The 15171-nt window shown below is 42.2% G+C and overlaps 1 protein-coding gene across 1 annotated transcript in view; it reads right to left on the bottom strand.

Annotated features, from left to right (window-relative positions):
• STMN2 (stathmin 2) overlaps positions 1–13098 on the bottom strand; it is a 40247-nt gene extending 27149 nt beyond the window's left edge. The window contains exon 1 of the mRNA XM_066332610.1: positions 12972–13098. Coding sequence (XP_066188707.1) covers positions 12972–12990 — 19 coding nt within the window. The 5' untranslated portion in view covers positions 12991–13098. The remainder of the gene's footprint in view (positions 1–12971) is intronic.
• Between the last annotated feature and the right edge of the window lie 2073 nt (positions 13099–15171).

Raw genomic sequence — 15171 nt, 5'->3', positions numbered from 1 at the left:
ATGTAATCCTTAATTCAAAATAGTTTCCCTATGTAGGAAGCCTGTCAAAGGCATGCTTATCTTTGGAGAAATCCTTTGATTCAAAAAATAATGTCTCCAGGTTTTGAAGGACTTTGAAAGCTCTGCACAGAGTAAGCAAAAATGACAGCAACTCCCTCACCAACTATGTTGATAGGAAGTAGATTCTGTAAAACTTTTTTTCACTTGGTGTTTTCTGCTAACAAGTGGGCAGCAGAATGACTAGGAGAAGTATCTTTTGGCAGGTCACCAAATCTAGAAACTGGGGCTAGTGTGGAAATCTATTTTTACAACATTGAAAGGATAGGATAATTTCCTGTTAGTCTTCTCCAAGGTCCAAAAAAGGTACAAATGCCCAAGTGAGGTTTTGGATGATGTGTTCCTAAACCCATAACTATCAACACTGAAGGATGAAGAGTAAGAACCAAAATAGGGATGAATAGTGGGGAAGTGATTTTTCAAAAAAAAAAATGTTATATGTTTGCAGAAATAAATTCAGCACGTGTAGGTTGGCTCCAGAAACCTCACAAGGGAGACTTTGTGGTGGGGTGTTTTTTTTTTTTTTTGTTTTTTTTTTTTTTTTTTTTTTTTTTTTTTTTTTTTTTTGGGGGGGGGGGTGGATTTTTTTGTGTGGGTTTATATTTTTTGGAGGGGGGTTTATCTATTTATCTATGTATCTATGTATCTATGTATCTATCTATCTATTTATTTATTTATTTTCTTCTGTTTTTATTTTTTTCCTTCTGCAATCTTTCTTTTGAATATCCAGGTTTAGAAGACAGAGAAAAGAAACAGAGGTGTGCATGAATCAGCAGGAGGGGCTGGGTTCACCACTGATTGAAGGTGTTTGGTGCTGTGGAGCTGCTGCCCCCCAGATGCTAGATCCAGTCTTGGACCCCCCAATTTATGAGTGACATGGAGGAACATGTCAGGTGAAAGTCCAGTGGAGCGCTATCAGGAAGGTGAGGGATAATTGGGCAAATAGTTGGCTTAAGGGACACTATATTAGGTGCTCAAATTCATGAAATGACAGAACCAAACCTTTCCATATGACAAACATCTGTCACATCTGTGGCTTTCAAAGTTTTCTATGTGATCTTTACCTAAACAATCTATGCAGTTATTACTACTAATTACCAGATTTATAATTCTACTATTGTATCCTGCCATGACTTTATGCATAGATGCAAACATTTGATTGCTTCCATAATGAAAATAATGATACCTCTCAACAGCACATAAAATCTATCATGGTTGGGCATAGATTATAAATATTATTGATATTATTGACTATGCTAACCAGAAGCTGTATAAAATTAGCACAAAAAAAAAAAAAAAAAAAAAAAGAAAGATAAAGAATGATGCCTCTTCTTGGAAACCATACTGATGATGCAAAGAAATTAGTATATTATTCAGAATTGATTAAATTGTCTGAGAGGGAAAATTTGCTGGTGGGATACTTTTATTACAGTTGATGCTACGATAAAACTAGAACAAGAGCCACTGCTTGCAGTGAAGTGACCTGTGTTTTAAGTAGCTTTGCTCAGATTTGCATAATAGAAGCACTTTGATTTTTGAAGATGTAAAATTAATGCATAAATGTCTATGCTATAACAGTTTTTATGGACTTTTAGAAATGTGACTGCTCCCAATAAAGTCTTTAATGACCCACCTCTAATTTTCATCTTTCTCTTTGCCTTCCCTCTTTTTTACTGTTTTTCAAATTAGTGGTATTTTTCCCATCCCAAAATATTCCTGAGAATTTCTAGAGTGCTCTGTCAGTCTGTCTCTCCTGCAGCTCTCTGTCTCTGTCTGTGTCTCTATTTTTCTGCAATACCAGCCTCCACTGAGAAGAAAATCTTGATGAATTCAGAGACACTGCTCTCCTACTAAATTAACCACATGAGGAGCTGAACCCTGCAGAGATGCTCCACTGATTGTTGGTGTAAGGGTGTTTGTCTCATTTAGAATAAAGAAAAGATCCTGCAATAACAAGATTTTCAGGGCACTGTGCACCAGCATCAACAATCTGTCATTAATGAAAAATCAGAGCTTCTTTGTTGTTCAGCCTGTCGTTTATAACAGACTTATCAAACCTCCAGAACTGGATTGTCCATCAAATTCTTAATATGTTCTAAAAGTAGCAGGAGTTAGATATGCCCAAATGTCAATTTGTAACAGCCTATTCTGTCTCTTTCATTATATGATCAAGTTCTTTTTCTAGTATATAAAAACAGGTTCTTTTTTTGAATAATAAAATTCTACTTTTCTTTGTGTAGATAGCTCTTACATCATTTTTAAAAATAATTAAGAAGAGGTTTCCTCCTAAGTTGATGCTTTGGGAGATTTAAAGTGGGAAAAATAGGTTCATCAGACGTAAATACACACGAATCTACTTGACCCACAGATTTCCACTGGTTTAGTACCTAATTCTGTCAAGATTGGTGTTCCTGGCCTTTGCACACCTTAGTCACTTAAGTATTCAACACCTTGTGCCAGTTTGTTTCTTCCACTGCATTAGAAAATATGCCCTTCCACTGAACATCACATTGTTAAATTACAATTTAGTCTACATTTTTCTTGGCTGGAAGGCTGCTTCTTGCTGAAGTTTAGAGAAGCTTTTAGCTAAAAATATTTCACTATTTCTGTGAAGATGACTAGGGAAAACTGTGGGTAAACTAAGCAGGTGGTTATTGCATTTGTTTGAAAGGTTCTAGTATTTTGTGCCACTAGAACATGTGGGATTCCCATCATGGGAGAATTATTCTTCATTTGAAAAATCTGTCCAAGCCTAGCCATGGAATAAGTCACTGAAATATCAGGATTTCAGCCTTCAGCCTTGTCTGAGAAATAGAAATCCAAGCTTTACAGCCAGTTTATCTCAAGTCACTTTGTGTTGGATTCTGATTCCACATGGACTGAAAGTGATATTATGGACCAGAGGAGCATCGGAAACTAGGAAAAAAAAAAAAAAAAAGAGGAAACAACGATCCTGTAGTCTCAATTCTGCCCCTTTTGGTCTCATAGAAATGTGAAGGACTACAAGAATGAAGTGGCTGCGTGAAGAGCTGAGAGCTGAATCTGCGTTATGGAAGTAATTGCCAAGAACAGAAAAACTAAAAAAAAAAAAAGGAAAAGCCAAGCAGCTAAAGTCAGTCACAGAACAAGATGACTGAAATTGGATCAAGAATGAGGGTTACACTTGACTGACTGGATAACGAAACTAGGTTGAGAAAATCAGGGGAAGGGTACCAAGGAAATGGATGAGACTGGAAATTAGTAGGTGATGGGGATAGGTAAATGGGAAACTGATTAGGATGGTATGTGGGTTTGATATTTTCTGAGCTCTTCTCAAGCTCAGAAAATATCAAGCCCACAATGGTAGATTGTTCACAAGAACATTGCGAGTCATCTCAAATAGAAATTTTCCTAACTACTGTCTCAGACTCCCCTACATGCAGATGATATTAACACACTACAAAAATAGTAGAGTTGTGTTTCAGGGACAGACTGGGTTCCATCTGATATAATATTCTGTTTCTACGATACTTTTTCTTAATTTTTTTTTTTGTATACCTACATAGAAGTGTACTGAATATAATTTTGCAACCTTTGTGTTGTAGATTACCTGTTTACTTATCTAAATGCCTTCATTTTGCTGCATGGGTTCAGTATTTGTTCTTACTGCAATTTTTACCCTTGATAGACTGTATGATTCTCTAAGTAAGACATTTCCCTTCTTAATGTTTAATGGCAAAAAAAAACCAAAAAACAGGGGGGGATGCACTTCAAAATGGAGTAACTTGAATTATCAATGAAGCTTAAAATAAATACCTCACTATTACTTTTCTTAAGAAGTCATTATTGATATTTTACTTAGAAAATGATATTTAGACTTAAAACATCATTTCCCAGCAAGAAATTATTTGCCTTGAGAACAAGTGGTTTGTTGACAAACATTAAACATTTAGGTTTTTAAATCAGGAATAAGGGCTTTATTCCCACCTACAGCATATAATATTGAAGGCTCCCTAACTGCAGTCTCTACAGCATCAAAAAATACCTGATCACATAGAAAATATATCAGCTTAGAAATAGCTTTTTGTATTACATCTACGTAATAAACACCAGCACCTAGAGACAAAGAAGTTCAAGTATATTCAAGTGATATAAACATGACTTGCAGTGACATCAGCTACACTTTCTTTTCATAGGAATAAAGAAAGCAACAAATATATCAAAAATAGTTAATAGACTAATCAAATAGGCTACCGAAGTGAATTTCACTTCCAAAAATGTCTTTGAATAATTATGGATATTGATTCCTGGATTTGTTTTAATATTTCCTAGGTACATGCAACATTTTTTATAGCTCCATTCAGGTAATTGGAGGATTTGCAGTGCAAATATACTAGTAAACCAAAAAGAGTAATTTTGTTACAATTCCATATAGCAACATTGCTAAAAAAATTTTTGTGCATCTTTGACATGGCTGTGGTCTCCACAGTCTTTTGAAAAAGAAAAATAATAACTGTGATGATATTAGTCACTTCAGGGAGCTCTGCCAATGAAATGACATCCAGAGTCATCTTACTGGAAACCAGGGGATGAATTTAAACATATATATATATATATCACAAATCTTAATTCAAAAGGACAACTTGTGTTTTCAGTAATTTTGAAAGCCTCAAAAATATCATCAAGATCAAAAGTTAGAGCTACTTAGTGACTAGTAAATATATTTAAATGTAAAACCCTTAAGCATTAAAAGATGCTTCATCAACCTTCAGGTAGAGTGTACCTTAGCTTTGAGTAAATTCTTAATTTGTAGAACTCTGTGCCTTTGGTAACATAAAAGACACACATCATTATTTTTTCTCTATCTAAAAAATTCCCTAAGGATTACAAAAAAGTACCTCAATAGCACAGAATTCTAATACAGCTTTAGGAGGTAAGTTGCTCTGTTTCTTAATCTGATCAGTATGGATTTCAGCAACTTTTATAGCATCAGAGCATAGCTACACATTTCCATGCAGTATGCAACATAACCTCACATCCCAGCTCTGAGGTAAGTACCCAAGATTATCCCCACCTTAAAGAGGAGAAAGGTCATAAAATGATTAACCTACAAATCCAATAAGGGAACTAGTTGCCTAAAATGATGCTTAAAAAACTCTCAGATTTCTACATAGAAAATCTGGATCCTAGAAATTCCTACACAGATGAGAAGTCATGAGAATACAGAAAAACCACAATTTGTCCTCTTTAAATTGGTGTGCATTGTAGGGTGCTAAACTTTGGACAAGCAAGGATAGCTCAGACTTGAAATGCTTAAGCAACTAACATTGGGAATTGCGTGTTTTTCCAGCTCACAGCCAGTCCTCTGAAGAAATCTGTGTAACCTCTTTCCTGGGAGCATGTGGCCCACACAGGTGTTTCTTCATAAGTTCTTCATAAAGAGAGGAGCAAGCCACAGTTTTCCTTTAAAATGTAACTGAGGAGGAACACTGCTGGCTGTCATACTCCTGACCCTTGGAGCAGCTGCCTACGGTGACACCTTTGACTGGGAAATGCCAGAGCTGGGGTCAAACTCTCAAAATTTCCATTCAAGCCAAAGTGTTCTAACTGTCACCCAAAGGAACTCAGGTTCTATTTTCTGCTTCCACAACTATTTCTATTTTGCCATATCATGCAAAATCTAGTGATTCTCCTGGGATCCCTAGCTCTGAGGTGTAGGTCATCCTCCCTCCTGTGTGCTCTCTTGTCCTCTCTCTAGCATGATGTCCTTCCCATGGGAGAGTGGGAAGAAGATACAGCTCGATGGCTCTGGTATTCTGTGGGGACACACAGGGACAAGGGCCACCACATCCCAGCACCACACCTGGAGGCCAACCACCAGCTGTTTGGCTCAGGGGCAGGAGTGTACCCATTGCCACATCCTTTTCTCCACCCACCACAATGGAAGAGATCAAGCCAGGGCTTCTCTAAGGCTGTGTGTGAAGTGTCCAAGGGACAGCTGAAGTCTCACCATTCCTCCCTGCATTTTCCTCTGGGTCACTGAACTATGAGTACATTCACTGTGGGCAGACCTTGACCACAGCCAGAGGTGCTGACCTCTCCCCGTGTGCTGTGGAGGTACAGCCATGCCTGTATCTCACCACAGATGCTTTACTAACCCTATCCTCAGTCACCTCTCTAAACTAAACTACCTGCCTGGGGCAAAATTGGTGAAAACTCCTAATAATCCCATCTTGTGATTGTGTCTGTGAACTTGTGATTGTTATCTGACCACAACTTCTCCACACAACAACTGCTTTGTGTATTAGAATGTAAGCATAAATCATAATTTATTTATGAACTGCTTGGATTTGAAGCTATAACTTAGAAAAATAACATTTCTGAATCTATTCAGCAAAGCTTAATGTTTTGTGCAGATGCTGTCCACCAGTTTAACTGCACATCTGGGCAGAAATAGCTTAAATTCACTTCATTGGTCAAATTATGTATTAGCAGACAGGAAAAAGAAAAACATAAGTGGAAGAGAAAATGAAACATTTCAGATCAGCTTTGTATGCTGGTATTTGTCAGATACATGATGTTATAAGTATTTAGTCCCTAGGAGCCAACATTTCTGCATCAATCCATTTTTTTGGACTCAGGATGCAGGTCTATGTGGATTAAATTCTCCACAGCAATTTTTGTCCATTTTTGAAAAGTGCTGAGCAACTAGAGGAATAGGTACTGTCTGCACTGCAGTCATGGGTACCCAGCAGCTTAAAGGATCAGGACACCTGTCTCAGGTAGAATTGCTGGCTGAGATTCCCCATGGGCACCCACCCTTCCAAGTGGGATCAACAGTACTTTTAAACTGAATGAAAACTGACACCACCTCAGACTGTGTCCATAGAATAGTGTGAGGTTTGTGTGTACAGCCTAGAAAGAATTGTGAATAGTGGCCATTCCTCCAAATCAGCTGCCAGCTTCTGTGTCCCCATGGGCTAAAGACCAGCTGATTATGCTGAGGCCAGTGGCTGTGCTCCATTGGCTCCTGTGAGGCAAGACTCATTTGTAAAGTTGGTTCATCTATCATCCATTTTATGGACAAATGCTGAAGAAGACATGTTCTCTACAAACCACCAGAGGAGGGCAATAGCTTTTGTTTCTAAAGGTGACCGGTAGGGAGAACTGACAGAGGATTTTTGGAAGGTAGTTACTTCAGAGGCAAGCAAGCACTGCTGCTTCATGATGTACCATTTGCTCGTCCCCTTGAGCAGAACTACTGAGAGTGGCAGGATAAAGGGGTTAGAAGCCTGATACTCTGAGTTGAAAGGCAAATTTTCACTCCCTCTGTCTAGCCTGAGAGAAGGCTTGCTGGAGGATTCACTTTCAGTGTTGTTGCCCACTGGTCACAGGGCCAGATGCCACCCTCAGTTCCTCATGCTCAGCTTTTTTGCTTTACCAGCTTTAGCAAAGCTTTTTAGTGAGTCAATTTTCCAACTCTATAAATTATGTGGTGTTTTTTGGATACCTACTTTAGGACTCCTAAGGCTTGCTATTTTTCAGGAGTGCTGAGCATCTCTTTGTTTCTTTTGTCTGTGAATGAAAAAGGTGGTTAAATTAGACCTACATGAAAATGCTGTACTGGTCAAGTATTACCCAGACTGATCTATCATGGGAGCCTTCTTCTCTCTGTGTTTTAGACTACAAAATAATGCTGACTTCTCACTGCAAGTAATTAGGAGAATTAATTAGTTTATACTGTATAGTCTTCGAAGGCTAAAATACTATCTAAATATATTGCTGGATGTGAGTCTCCCATCTCTTTTTTCTAACAAGTTTTTTTTTTTTTTTCAAATTAATGTTATTAATTTGAAAATGGAGAATTCTTTTCTACAGAAATTAATGTAAATGTCACCTGAGATAAATCTAACCATAAGGTTAGATTACAGAGTATATATAATAAAAAATAGGTGTGCAAAATGTGATCTAGAGAAATTACTATTGTAGGACAAATGCCAACAAAAATAGTAAAAAAAAAATCCAGTCCGAAATAATAAAGTAAATTCAAATTCACAAAATCTATGTGAATGAATTACAGGAATACATCATTAAGCAGGGAAGTTTTTAGTCTAACTAGAGCTTGTATTGGAACAAAGAGGTGATGGCAATGGAGGTGGAGGTGAGAGAACATTTTGGGAGTGTTCAAGCTGCTGGATTTTATTTTTATTTCCTCAGTGAGTTATGGGATATCTTTCATCCAAGAAAATGGAATAGATGACGTTCCATCCCTCCTGCCTGTACACCTCACAGGGTAAGTAAAGAACTGCTATGAGGCAGTATAAATCCTTAGCCATATGGACTGTCTTTAAAATTATCCCTGCTTAATTCTCAATAGCAGGAAGAATAATCCAGTCTTTAAAAACTAAGAAAAGAATGTGAATAGATGTTAACCTCAATTCTTTGGTGAATTTTACTTACCAACATTTAGCTCACTAATAAAAGTTCTCAGAAAAAACACACTAACTACAATGTTATCACTTCAGTTTCCTTATCACATCAAAGTGATATTAGGAAAAGGTTTTTTTCCCCCAGAGAGTTATTGGGTGCTGGAACAGGCTCCACAGGGAAGTGCTCAGAGCATCAGCCTGTTAAGAGTTCAAGAAATGTTTGGACAATGCTCTCAGGAACACGGTGTGACTCTTGGGGATGGTGCTGTGCAGGGCCAGGAGCTGGACTTAGTGACCCTAATGGGTCTCTTCCAACTCAGCTTATTCTGTGATTTCTTCTCCTAGGTCTTCAAAGAATTTGGAATAGTGGTATCTCAGTCAAATCACATTTCTGCCAACATTATGATGCAATAAAAAACATTCTGATTCTTGCCTATGTTCATTCTTCTCTTAAAGTAATTTCCTATTTACAGACATGTAATTTTCTGATGGAAATAATTCAGAGCTGACGTGTGTTCATTTAATTATAAAAGGGGAAGGTTAAAACCTTCAACTAAACACTGAAAAATATGGGAAGAAGTGTGTTCAGTCCAAATTCAGCCTGGTGCTTAGCCATATGTTGTTTAGCTTGAAGCTTGTCATTGCCACTGATATTCAGGTAACTACTCATGTGCAATTATTGTCAATCAAGCAATTGTTTAAGTGTAGTGGCAGATCAGAGGCAAAATTCTTACCCCTTTGCAGTCAAAAAACTGCAAAACTTATTAAAATAATGGGATCAGTTAAACTCAACAATGATACACTTATTTAAGACTTCATATATATGTTACATACCAGAAAAACAATAACATATTACTCAGTTAACAGAAAAACTTAGCAGTGGCCTTGCATCCATCAAGCTAATTATCGAGGTCTGAGCTTACAACTAAAATGTGAATTACAAAGTAGAAGAGCAACTCTGAAGAGCTTCCACAGTGGTTTAATCAGTCTTACTCAGATATGTGAAAGAGGGGGCATGGGGCTGCCTGAATCTTTGTATCCTCCTAATCCCACCCATTTATCACCTTACAGAGTTCCTGACTATCTCAAAAGGAGTTGACATTAAAACACTTCTGTAACACACTATTAACACATACTCCATGTATTTCTGTTAAACAAGTTCCTATAAAATAAACCAGAGCCATAATGGAGACTGAGATTTTCTGTATGATGGTTGCTTGAAGATGTTGGAATAGTAAATATTCTGTAAACAAAACACCACAACGAAACAATGAAATAATGGTTTCTAACACTTTTTTAGTTCCAGTGGCATCACAGACTGCTTCAACTTCACACTGCCATCTATGTACCTTACCCTAAGTAAGTTTATTAAACCAGAAAAGTGGCCTGATTGTTCTGTAGTGACCCTGCCTGCAAAGGCCCTGATTTATGTAACACACACTCCTGTTTGCTTGGGAGCTTAAGGCATGGGGCAATCCCTCTATCCAACACATATTTCATGTGGAAGATGGTGTTGGTGGGAGGATGAAGTTTAAAAGCCCCCAGAATTTCTGTGCAGTCGTGTCACATGGAATTTAAAAAAAAGGCATACTTAAAAAAAAAAAAAACAACCCAAAGATGCTTGTGTGGCATGCATCATTCATCTACTATGTGAACTAAACAGAAAGAAGAATCTTGCGAGCATTCAGAATATAATGATCTCCAGAAGTTCTTGCAGCTGTTAAAATTCCTATGTAAGTAAAGGAAGCTTTCCCTGAAAACCTCTTCTTTTACACAGCCTAACAGAAAATTAGGCCTTATTTTGCTTTCTGTGGCAGAATATAAACACAGGCTTGTTCAAGGTATTTAGCATCTGCCTAACCCGAGTTTTGTGAAGAGTTCTGTCCAAAGCCAGTTGGACTATTCGCATGCTCAGACACCTGATTAAGTGCCTTGCTGGACCAGGGCCAGAAATGTAATAGTGGGCTGGGTTAAGCTGATTAGAAATGTTTTGCTGGATCCAGTGGTAGCTAGCCTTTAATGCCACTTTGCAAAATCTGGGATTCAACAGGGGAAAAAATCAGGCACTCTGTAGTTCTTTCAGTGTTCTACTGGGTAAAGTAGGAGTACAGAACAAACGTAGCTCGTTTAGCCCTAACTGGAAACGTGCTTTACTGAGAATGCATCTGGTTTTCCACATGAAAATAAAATTTGTTGCTTTGTTGTAACTCTTGAAATATAGTGGTTTATTCTAATAGGCTGTCTAGATACAAATTTAGTCTATTTATAACTATAACAAGGAAGAATACAGTTTAAAGAAATGGTGAGAAGAATCCTTTAAGCTTTGTGAGTTTAAAGATGGAAGATGCTTTTAATAAAGTAACTTCAATTTTCTAATTGAATGTTGTTGTAATTAGTATTTTTGGAAACTGGAGCTAGGTGGCCGCACCGCTTTTTATGGCTGGTATAGGTGGCTCGTTATCCAGGGATTAACAGACAAACCGGCGCCAGACACTCCCTCAGTCTCTGGTAAACCTAATGATTCCTGGCATCAATCGTGCCGCAGAAATCTTTATATTTGTGCGTTGCGAGATCATTAACACCAGGCTGAGGAGCCCTTCCTTCCCTTGTGACAGAATTCCTAACAGGCCTTCTGCAGCGCTAGGTCCCTGACCGACTACAAATTATCAATACTGATTACCGGATTGCTGCAGTGGGGAGGGGACGGCGTGCTCGGCACTGCAGGGCTGGCCAGGCTCCCACAGCCCTCACTTCCCTCCTCTATTTGCATCTACAGCTGTCTCATGCCTTGTTCCCAAGGGTGCCACAGCCGGGCTAGAATGCTTTCAATCCACACCAATTGTTTCCTTGGGAGCGGAACATCAGCATTCAGATAAATGCTTGGGTGTAACGCATCGGTTTTAGCCGGTGCCAGGAGGGTTTGGTGTAACTTCGTGCAACGCGATGAAGAGTGATAACAAGAATCTGCACAAATGAAAATTTGAACAGGATTTGCTTCTTGGGGAGGACATTGATTGTGTTGGGACCACACCATCCTTGTTTTGTAGGATTTGCGTGTGCACGACATTAATGGTGAATGATTGAGAAAACTTAATTTTGAATGCGTCAAATACAGGTCCATCCTTTTTCCTCTTTAAAAAAAAACCCCAAAAACCAAAACCAAAACCAAAAACCCCCACAAAAAACCCAACCAAAAAAACCCCGAAACCATCAAAACCCAACCCTAAGGAGGGTTAGGGTCTGGACCCTTTCAGCAGCCCGACCCCAGGACTTGTTCTCCCTTTCCTTCTTCCACACCCACTGGGATTTCTTCGCCCACCCTACCCAGCATCCTCGGTCGAACAAAGGGACCAGTGCCGGGCTACCGCCCTTCTCTCCTGCCAGGACCAGCAGGACCAACAGGGACCCTTGGGGAACGGGCTCCCCAGGACCCAGGAGACCCCCGGGGCCGGGGCCGGGGCCGGGGCCGGGCGGAGGAGCCGCGCCCGGTTCGGCCGCTCCCGGGGCGGGCTGGGGGCGGCGGGGCGGCGCGCCGCGGCGGCAAGGGCGCGGCTCCTGCGGGGGAGGGGGGGATGCTCTCCCTGCCGCTGGAAAACGCGAGGTAACAACAGCCCCGGCAGCCGTCCCCCGGGAGAGAGAGCAGGGCGGGCACCGCTAGCGCACACCAGCTCTCCGTGATGCAGTGACCTACTTCAGCCGGCCCCCCCGGCACACTGCAGGTGCGGGCAGCGCCGGGGCAACGCCGAGCGCCGGCCCCTTCTCGCCCCCTCCCGCAGCCCCGCTCCCTGCCGTGCCGTGCCGTGCCGTGCCGTGCCGTGCCGGGCCGGGCGCGGCCGGCCGCAGTGCGCGCCTGGCAGGGTCCGCCCCGCCGCAGCGCCCCCCGCCCGGCACCGCGGGTCCCCCGCCGCCCCGGCCCGGCCCCGCCCGCAGCCCCCGACCCGCGCCGAGCCCCTTTCGGGCGGCGGTGCCTCTCCCCGGTTCCCCTTTTCTTCTCCCCACGCCGTTTCAGAGGCAGAGGGGAGCGCTGACTCCGGCCGGCGGGGGCGGGCGGAGGCACACTGACAACAGGGATAACTTTGCCGTTCGTTTTCGGTTTTATTTTCTTTCTTTCTTATATATATGTATATATATATGTATATGTATGTGTATACACACACACATATGTAATATATATATGTAATATCTATATGTATATATAGATATAAAATATATATTAATCTTAAAAATAATGAAAACCATGTCAAAATTACGCTGTGCTCGTGTGCCGACCTCACCCATTGGTATATAATTAATCCGATCTCTGGCTAGAATACTAAAACAGCCCCAGGTCCCACCCACCCTCCCTTTTTTTCTCTTATCAATGAAATTAAAAAATATGTTCAGTGTTCTCTTGATTTTTTTTTTCCTAAACTTTTGGGGCAGCGAGAAGAACACCCAGTGTAGGTAGCAGACCTAGGAGACAGTGGCCGTAGTACTGGCTGAAGGAAAAGAGAGGTGTTTTCTTACCCATTGCTGTTTTAGCCATGCTGGGATGTGCAGCTCTCAGAGGCAGTGAAGGCAAAGGGGTCCAGCTACAGCAGTGGAGAGAGGGAGAGAAGACTGAATAAGGCACTGAGTCAGCAGAGTGGGGCTGTGCAAGAGAAGGAGCAAGAGGCAGGAGCCCATGAATAATTATCACTCCTCTACCCAAGCAGATTGGCTCAAGAGGTCCCCTGACATGACTCCTGCAGAGCCAGAATCTCTGGGCATTAAATATTGATCCACCAATGGTGCTGGAGTACAAAGTGCCAGAATGCAGTTTGAAATGGAAATCAGTCCGTGGATGCTTCTCCCCCCTCGGTCTGGCATTAATAGTACATTCCATGTCAAATGTTTTATGTCTTACATGAAAAAAGCCTATTGGTGTTGAAGGCTCTGCTGTTGCTACCTGTAAAACATGCACAAATTCATTTTAACATATTTCATTCCAAAGATACAACAAGAAGAGGGACTGTTGCAAGGGTTTTCCTAGACCATTTCAGTAAAATGATTTCAGATTACTTTTGCCTCCTGCAAGGATACACAGATATCCTATCAATTAGTTTTATACTGAATGTTTCTGCATTTTAGTACCTGTTTTACTGTGGCCATACCTAACCTTGGTCATGTCAAACTTTTCTTAACCTTGTGAAATGACAGCTGAACCTGTTTATGCTATCAAAGGGCTCTGGAAATCCCAGAACAGGATAAATGTGGACAGAAGTCCAACTGCTTCCCTGATGCACTTTGGAAAGAATCACTGGGAAGATGTGAGCTTGATTCCCTTGATAAAGTGTGCTCGATGGGATCTGACACGATCACTACAAGAAAGGGGATGGACACATTCTAAGAATTCCCTACACTAATTTTAAGAATTATCTGTCCCCTGGAAAGAGAAAAGCCAGTAACCTAACTGACAGCCACTAAACAAATGTGATGGAGGTTAATTGAAACATTGCTAGAAACATGCCAGTGATGGGACCTGTTTGTACACCTTGTAGGCCTGGAAGCCGTTGCTGGCCTAGAGGAGCCAGTTTCCAAGACATTGGCACAAAGAGAAGGATGCTCCACCTTTACCTTCTCATTTCATTGTCCGCCCAGAGCTCATTTGCCTCTCCCAGGGGATAACGAGCCTTATTGTTAAGAGCTTTCAGAGATACTAGACTGCGACCCTGCTTCCAGGGTCCAGACAGACAGGGCACAGGGCAAATTTTCAGCTTGCAATTTGGAGGACACTGCTTGTAGATATGTTTCATGGTGTGTATATGGGTGGGTGGGAAAAGCAAGGCGTTGGCACTGTTGTTCTTTCTTGTGTGGGGCTGTTTGCAGCTGCACAGCCCATGCTGTGTGTCATCGCTAACTGTGATGTTCTCATTGTGCGTGCTTCCCTAGAGCAGGGAACCCACCATTCTCTGCTTCTCAAGCTTCCTTGAAGTCAGTGAAGAGCACCTTGGAATGAAGCATCACCTGGAGCATAAAGCTAGCTTTCTCTTTTGAGACACCAAGGACGACACTAAAAACTAAACTAAGATGTTTATTTATTTATTTATTTATTTATTAATGAGAACAGTAAAGTCTAGAGGTGAGTCTGGGGACAGAAACATCCCCGTGCACAGACACCAGCGTGAGCTGAGGCGGGGCAGACGCCGTGATGGCTCCCTGCCGAGGTGCAGGCAGAGGGAATGAGAACAGGTGTGTTGGGATGCAGGGCCGATCCATCCTCCTGAGAGGAAGCAGGAAGGCAGCCCCGGGACCCGGTGGCTTTCTAGGGTGTTTCACTTCTGGCCCTTCGGTTCTGTGGCTGCGTTGGTGAGCCCGGGACAGGATTGCGACGATGTCTGTAGTGAGAGGAGCTTATTCCCGAAAGGAAACGGTGAGCAAGGACGCAGCGCTGCGCCCCCAGGGGCGGCCTCGGCCCGGCGGGGCCCCGCGGGCCGCCCTGCCCGGGCACGGCGCTCCCTCCCCGGCGGGGCGGGCCGGGGCTGCCCGGCCGCTCTCCGTGGTGCTGCAGGCGGCGGGGCCGATCAGCCCAGCGCGGGGGGCGGGCTGAGCGCCGGGCAGGCAGGGTGGGGTCGGACGGGGCGGGAGACGGGCAGGGCGGCGGGGACGGACGAGGAGGGGCGGGCGGGGATGGCTGCGGCTGACCCCGGCCCGCGGAGCCGTGAGGGTCTCGCTGCCGGCCCCGCCG

Source organism: Sylvia atricapilla, chromosome 1, assembly GCF_009819655.1.
Source record: "Sylvia atricapilla isolate bSylAtr1 chromosome 1, bSylAtr1.pri, whole genome shotgun sequence".
NCBI classification, from domain to species: Eukaryota; Metazoa; Chordata; class Aves; order Passeriformes; family Sylviidae; genus Sylvia; species Sylvia atricapilla.
The sequence above is the reverse complement of the archived record's forward strand: the minus strand, read 5'-3'. Positions and strand labels throughout refer to the sequence as shown.